This window comes from Heterodontus francisci, chromosome 20, assembly GCF_036365525.1.
Source record: "Heterodontus francisci isolate sHetFra1 chromosome 20, sHetFra1.hap1, whole genome shotgun sequence".
Taxonomy (NCBI): Eukaryota; Metazoa; Chordata; class Chondrichthyes; order Heterodontiformes; family Heterodontidae; genus Heterodontus; species Heterodontus francisci.
The window spans coordinates 65,007,722-65,015,536 of record NC_090390.1 but is presented as its reverse complement, the minus strand read 5'-3'; the positions used below and the strand labels follow the sequence as shown (position 1 = coordinate 65,015,536).

Genomic DNA, 7,815 nt, shown 5'->3' with positions numbered 1-7,815 from the left:
TGGCTGGCTGAGACTGGTTTGCAGAGAGACTATTCTGCAGAGCAAGAGAGACTGTTCCAGCAATTGAAGGAAGCAGAACTTTGAGACAATTTAAACTGAAGGAAGCAAAGCTGTGTTATTTCTCTCTCAAAATTCTACAAAGCTTCAAGCTGAATTAATTCCATTAAAAAGAAAAAAGTTGTTTTCACAACAAATTATTGATATCTGTTATGACACTGGGGGGAAAAAAAAGAGTTTAATACTGCAACAGCCGAACTGTTGAACCCCTATCCTTGGAAGGACCTTCTGTTTTCATTGGACCTTGGAAGACTGAAAGTGAACTCTGACTGTGCTATATCGGAAGACCATTCATCAGGAACATAATTTGCAAAGACTTTTTTTTTTATTTTCTCAGTCAGCTAATTTAAAACCGAGTATATGCATGCGAATGCGGTAGTTAGATTTTTAAATAAGTTATAAGGTCTTTAGATATTGGTTTATCTTAGTAGTGTTTAAGATTTTAGTTTTTTTTAAATAAATAGTTAATTTGTTGATATCTAAAGATACCTGGTTTGATTCGCTTCATTCGGCGGTTACTAGATTGTTCAATTTGGCTGCTTTTTTTCCTATTTGGAACAGCTTAAAGAAATATGATGCTACCTGTGGAGCAACAGGACTGAATTGACAGTGCGCTGCTCCCACCGTGATCAGAATTGTACATTTGATTGGGGGCTTTGTCTCAAGTGGTCATAACAATATTGCTTATAAGAAACTGTGCAGAATGCAAATTGGCTGCTATGCCTTCCTATATGATCACATTGACTACACCAAAAGTACTGCGTTGACTGTGAAACATGTTATGTCCCACGGCCATAATAAGGGCTATAAATGCAAGCCCTTCCCTTTCTGAATCAAGGAGAAAACTACCCTTGAACCAAAGCTGGCACAAATAGCCTCAAATTTAAAATTCTCATCCTTACCATGGCCTCATCCCTCCACATCTCTAATCTCTAGAATCATAGAAATTTTAAGGCAGAGACAGAGGCCACTTAGCCCATCATGGCAGTGCCAGCCGAAAAACGATCCACCTATTCTAATCCCACCTTCCAGCATTTGGTCCGTAGTCCCTGGAGATTACGGCACTGAGGTGCATATCCAGATTCCTTTTGAATGAGTTGAGGGTTTCTGCCTCAACCACCCTTTCAGGCAGTGAGTTCCAGACCCCCTCCACCCTCTGGGTGAAAAAGGTCTTCCTCTTCTCCCCTCTAATTTTTCTACCAATCACTTCAAATCTATGGTCCCTCGTCACTGACCTCTCTAAGGTAAATAGATCCCTCACCTCCATTCTATCCAGGCTCCTCAAAATTTTTTACATTTCAATCAGATCTCCCCTCAGCCTTCTCTGTTCCAAGGAGAACAACCCCAGCCTATCAGATCTCTTGTCATAGCTGCATTTTTCCAGTCCTGGCAACATCCTCGTAAATCTCCTCTGTAGCCCCCTCTCGTGCAATTACGTCTTTTCTGTAATGAAGTGACCAGAACGGCACACAGCACTCAAGTTGTGGACTAACCAATGAGTTATACAGTTCTAGCATAACCTCCCTGTTCTTATATTCTGTACCTCGGCTAATAAAGGAAAGGATTCCATATGCCTTCTTAACCAGCTTACAAACCTGTCCTGCTACTTTCAGGGAGCTGTGGACATTCACTCCAAGGTCCCTCACTTGCTCTGCACTTCTCAGTATTTTCCCATTAATCGTGTATTCCGTTGCATTTGGGGAGGTGAAACAAGGCATCAGCTCACACTTCTCTAGGTTGAATTCCATTTGCCACTTTTCTGCCCATCTGACCAAACCATCAATATCTTCCTGCAGCCTACAGCTATCCTCCTCGCTATCTACCACACGGCCAATCTTTGTGTCGTCCGCAAACTTCTTGACCATGCCACCTACATTTACATCCAAATCGTTAATATATACCACAGAAGGTAGGGGACCCAGTACCGAGCCCTGCGGAACGCCACTGGAAACAGCCCTCCAGTAGCTAAAACACCAGTCAACAATTATCCTTTGTGTCCTGCCACTGAGTCAATTTTGTATCCACCTTGCTGCAATTCCCTGAATCCCATGGGATTTTTTAAAAAACCAGTCTGCCATGTAGCCTTACATCTAGCCCTACAACCCTCCATATTGTATGGATGACATCTTTATATGCTTCCAATGTACAATGCCTTGCACTTGTCTGCCACCTAGATTTTAACTCACAGGGGTTACTATAGTGATCAAGACCAACAACTTTAGCTAATTAAAGCCAAATATTTGTCCCCTGCTACTCAACTGAAAGCAGATGAGCCCAGAGTCAAACCTGGGAAAAATGTACCCAACGTCGCCCTCATCCTGATGACCACCTTCGTGTGCGGCTGCATCCAAGCTGCGCGTAGAGCCCCAATACGCAAACACCAAGTATCACTACGTGCTGAGGTTCTATCTGTCCCCAGTGCTGTGAAGGATGGGCCTGGTCACAGTGCCGCGGAATGCTCCATCCAGTTGGACCATGCCGTACCACCTATCTTTCGTGGAAAAGTTTCTACGGAAAAACACCTTTGACCACCAATCCATCAGGCAGTGGTCTGCACTGAATGTCCTCGAGGCCCTACGGGAAAAGGTGATGGTGGATCCGGTCGGATGGTTCCCCGAGCAGACTGCCAAAGTCATTTGGCAGAATGCCTCATCACCAGAACTTTCAAACAAGCACCAAGATATAGCTTGGCTGGTGGTGAGAAGAGCTCGCCCTGTCAGATCCTTCCTGCACGCCCGGAATCTCACCACGTCCGCACTGCCCTCTGCACAATGCCCTCGAGGTGGCTGTGGTGGGGAAGAGACGGTTGTCCACCTCTTTCTGGAATGCATCTTTGCAAAGCAGGTGTGGAAAGAGATGCAGTGGTTTTTGTCGAGGTTTATCCCAAGCAGCTCTGTAACACAGGAGTCTGTGCTCTCCAGGCTGTTCCCAGGGACGCACACAGAGATAAACATCAGCTGCTGCTGGAGGACTATCAACTTGGTGAAAGACGCCCTTTGGTCTGCCCGAAACTTGCTGGTCTTCCAGCGCAAAGTGTTGTCCACGACCGAATGTTGTGGACTGGCACATTCCAAGGTCCAGGACTACATGCTGAGGGACGCACTAAAGCTTGGGGCAGCCGCGGCAAAGGCTCAATGGGGAAAGACCAATGGGTAAGGTCCCCCCCACCAAGGTGAACTGAGGTGCTGGATCCAATGGAAAACCCCTCGAACAGTATCCAGAAAATATTTGTTTTGCTGTAAAATGTACATAGTATGTAAAATGAAATGAAAGGGTTGTGAGGCAACTCACTCCTGCATTGAAGGTAACGGATCTCTTTTGCACTCTTTGTATTGTTTGACTATGTGCTTTTTGGAACAGTTTTGTAATGTATTTTTTTTACAGTTTATGAATAAAGTATATTTTGGAAATTAAAAAAAGATCTTCCCAATTTTCACAGCTCAGTATCACAACACAATGACTTTACTACTAGTCATCAGCAGCTTACAAACCAAGTACCTGCAGTGTTACTAAGTCAAAATAACGAAAAGTTCAGAAACTCCACAATGCCCTCTCCTGCAAGTTGCAGAATCTCCAACACCAGTTCTGCAAAAGTTTTCCAAGCAAATATGAACTGAACCTATTCAAAAAACCCCGAATAAAGCAAAACCACCATTTTAAAAAAAATGGAACTTTTGCCGTCAGGGGCAGGAAATCATTAAATTATTGTTTACACATCAGGCGATGGCAAACAATGCAAATAGCCAATTCAATGCCAACTCCTTAAATAAAATTAAATTGCACATTTATTCCACTCCCCCTTCGTAAAATGGATTTTACCCCCTGCTAGACTCTCAGGAAGTGTTCCTTTAGCTATTCATACCAAATATATGGTAGATGGCAAAAACGATTTATTCTCAATGTACTAGTCTTGACGCAGTGGTGCTTAATAATGCAGATAACAGCTTTAAAACGTATGTACCTTTTAAGAGCTTAGTTTTCAGAAGGTTTAACACGTCTGCTGAAGTAGGACCTTTCTTTTTGTGAATGGCAAAGAGCCCGTTCAGACCCTGCAGTTTCTCAGCCAATGCAACCGAACCTGAGCTACCCGCCATGTTGCTTCAGGATAAACAGCTCCTGCATCTCAACAACGCGCTCTTTCAGTGTCAGCGAGACTCAGTCCCACCGCATTCTGGGACTTGTAGTCCGGCGACTGCGATTGGAGAATTCAGACACGGAGCCAATACCACGCTCTGCGATTGGAGAATTCAGATACGGAGCCAATACCACGCTGTGCGATTGGAGAATTCAGACACGGAGCCAATACCACACACTCAGTTTTGTTTTATTTGTTCTTGGGATTCGAGCTTTGCTGGCAAGACCAACGTTTGTTGCCCATCCCTAATTGTCCTTGAGAAGGTGTTGGTGAGCTACTATCTTGAATTGCTGCAGTTCATGTGGTGTAGGTACAACCAGAGTGCTGTTCGGAAGAGAGTTCAAGAGTTTTGCCCCAATGACGGTGAAGTAACTGCAATCAACTTCCAAGTCAGGATGATGCGTGACTTGGAGGGGAACTTGCAGGTGGTGGTGTACCCATGCGCCCATTGCCTTAGTCTTTCTGGGTGTTAGAGGTCACGGGTTTGGAAGGTGTTGTTGAAGGAGCCTTGGAAGATGGGGTGCCAATCAAGTGGGCTGCTTTGTCCTGGATGGTGTCGAGCTTCTTTAGTGTTGTTGGAGCTGCACCCATCCAGGCAAGTGGAGAGCATTTCATCACACTCCTAACTTGTGCCTCCTAGATGGTGGACAGGCTTTGGGGAGTCAGGAGGTGAGTTACCACAGAATTCCCAGCCTCTGATCTGCTCTTGTAGCCATGGTATTTATATGGTTAGTCCAGTTTAAGTTTTTGATCAATGGTAACCCCCAGGATGTTGATAGTGGGGGTTCTGCGATGGTAATGATGTTGAAAGTCAAGAGGAGATGGTTAGATTCACTTTTTTTTTAATAAAGCTGTTGTCAGGAGTGGGGTTTGAACCCACACCCTTACGAGAGACCAGAATTCAGCAGAATGTTCTGAAGAAGGGTCACTGATCTGAAACATTAACTGTGCTTCTCTCTCCACAGATGCTGCCAGACCTGCTGAGTATTTCCTGCATTTTTTGTTTTTATTCCAGAATTCAGCAGCCTGGAGTAAGGCAAGGATGAGCACTCCTTGAGTCTGGCACCTTAGACCACTCGGCGTTGGAGATGGTCATTGCATGGCACGAATGTTACTTGCCACTTATTAGCCCAAGGCTGAATGTTGTCCAGCTTCTGCTGCATGCAGGCATAGACTGCTTCATTTTCTGAGGAGTTGCGAATGGCACTGAACATCGTGCAATCATCAGCAACCATTTCCACTTCTGACCTTATGTTGGAGGGAAGGTCATTGATGAAGCAGCTAAAGATGGTTGGGCTCCTGCAGCGATGTCCTAGGACTGAGATGATTGTCTTCCTTTGAGTATGATTCCAACCAGTGAAAAGTTTTCCCTGCTTTCAATTTAGCTAGGGCTTATTGATGCCATACTCAGTCAAATGCTGCTTGATGTCGAGGGCAGTCACTCACAGCTCTTTTGTCCATGTTTGAACCAAGGCTGTAATAAGGTCTGGAGCTGAGTGGTCCTGGTGGAACCCAGACTGAGCATTGGTGAGCAGGTTGTTGCTGAGTAAGCGCTGCTTGATAGTATTGTCGATGACACCTTTCATCACTTTGCTGATGATTGAGAGTAGACTGATGGGATGGTAATTGGCCAGATTTGATTTGTCCTTTTTGTTGACAGGACATACCTGGGCAATTTTCCACACTGTCGGGTAGATGCTTGTGTTGTAGCTGTACTGGAACAGCTGGCTGAGGGCGCAGCTAGTTCTGGAGCAACAAGTTTTCAGTACTACAGCCAGGGCGTTGTATCCAGAGCCTTTAGCCGTTTCGTGATATCATGTGGAGTGAATCAAATTGTCTGAAGACTGGCACCTATGATGGTGGACCTTCGGAGGAGGCTGAGATGGATCATCCACCTGACACTTCTGGCTGAAGATGGTTGCAAATGCTTCAGCCTTGTCTTTTTCACTGACATGCTGGGTGTTTACCATCATTGAGGATGGGGATGTTTCTCAGAGCCTCCTCTTCCAGTTCAATTGTCCATTCATAACTGGAGCTGTGATCTGATCCGTTGGATCGCTTAGCTTTATCTATCACATGCTGCTTCCACTGTTTAGCTTGCATGTACTCCTGTGTTGTAGCTTCACCAGGTTGACACCTCATTTTTAGATATGCCCAGTGCTGCTCCTGGCACGCTCTCCTACACTCCTTATTGAACCAGGTTTCGTCCCCTGGCTTGATGATAATGGTAGAGTGATGGATATGCCGGGCCATGAGGTTACAGATTGTGCTTGAATACATTTCTGCTGTTGCTGATGGCCCACAGGGCCTCATGGGTGTTCAGTTGTGAGCTGCTAGATCTGTTCTGAGTCTATCCCATTTAGCACCATGGTAGTGCTACACAACACAATGGATGGTATCCTCTGTTTGAAGACAGGACTTCATCTCCACAAGATCTGTGTGATGGACATTCCTACCAATACTGTCACGAGGCTTGAAAGGATGTGGCAAACAACTGGTTTAGCCATCCTCCTCCGGATCTGGCTGGACCACATAAAGACAAGACACTATCAGGTCCTGTTGAGGCTGAGTTAGATAGATTCTTAAATAAAAGCAAAATACTGCGGATGATGGAAATTTGAAATAAAAACAAGAAATGCTGGAAATACTCAGCAGGTCTGGCAGCATCTGTGGAGAGAGAAGCAGAGTCAGTGACCCTTCTTCAGAACTTAGATTCTTGCTTGATGAGGGAGTCAAAGAGTCAAGGGGGTAGACAGGAAAGTAGAGTTGAGGCCACAATTAGGTCAGCCATGATCTCATCAAATGGCGGAGCAGGTTTGAGGGGCCAAATGTCCTACTCCTGCTCCTAATTTGTATGTTCGCATCTTCATCTGCTAAAACTGCTAACTCTTCCAGGATCATCTGGGAATGCAAAGATAACCCCCAACTTCTCTACTGCAAACTGTCTTCTTAAACCCTTCTCCCCTGTCCCTTCCACCCTCACCTCCAACAATAAAACAGAGGAGCTCATGGACTTCTTTGTCACTAAGATTGAGACTACCAGATCAGCTGCCTCTGCCACGTTCCTCCCTTCCACTAGCCCACCTGGCCAAACTTCCTCTGATGCTCCCACTGCCCTAGCCTCGCATCTTTCTCTAGTTTCTCTCCTATCTCCCCGCATGCCCTCTCTGAGCTCATCTTATTCACGAGACCCACTTCCTGCTCCCTTGATCCAATTCCCACTAAACCGCTGACCACCCAACTTCCCCTCCTGGTCTCCATGTTAGCCAATACTGTTAATGGTTCCATACCTTCAGGTGCTGTCCCTCTCTCCTTTAAATCTGCGCCGCAGTGGTTAGCACCGCAGCCTCGCAGCTCCAGGGACCCAGATTCGATTCTCGGTACTGCCTGTGTGGAGTTTGCAAGTTCTCCCTGTGACTGTGGGTTTTTGCTGGGTGCTCCGGTTTCCTCCCACAGCCAAAGACTTATAGGTTGATAGGTAAATTGGCCCGAGTGTAGGTAGGTGGTAGGGAATATGGGATTACTGTAGGGTTAGTATAAATGGGTGGTTGTTGGTCGGCACAGACTCGGTGGGCCGAAGGGCCTGTTTCAATGCTGTATCTCTAAATAAAATAAATAAATAA

At 45.6% G+C, this 7,815-nt stretch overlaps 1 protein-coding gene across 2 annotated transcripts in view; it reads right to left on the bottom strand.

Annotated features, from left to right (window-relative positions):
* The window catches only part of trub1 (TruB pseudouridine (psi) synthase family member 1), an 82,269-nt gene extending 78,061 nt beyond the window's left edge, over positions 1 to 4,208 (bottom strand). For both annotated transcript variants that reach the window (XM_068052963.1, XM_068052964.1), the window contains exon 1: positions 4,019 to 4,208. In XM_068052963.1, the coding sequence (XP_067909064.1) occupies positions 4,019 to 4,151 (133 nt within the window). In that variant the 5' untranslated portion in view covers positions 4,152 to 4,208. The remainder of the gene's footprint in view (positions 1 to 4,018) is intronic.
* Between the last annotated feature and the right edge of the window lie 3,607 nt (positions 4,209 to 7,815).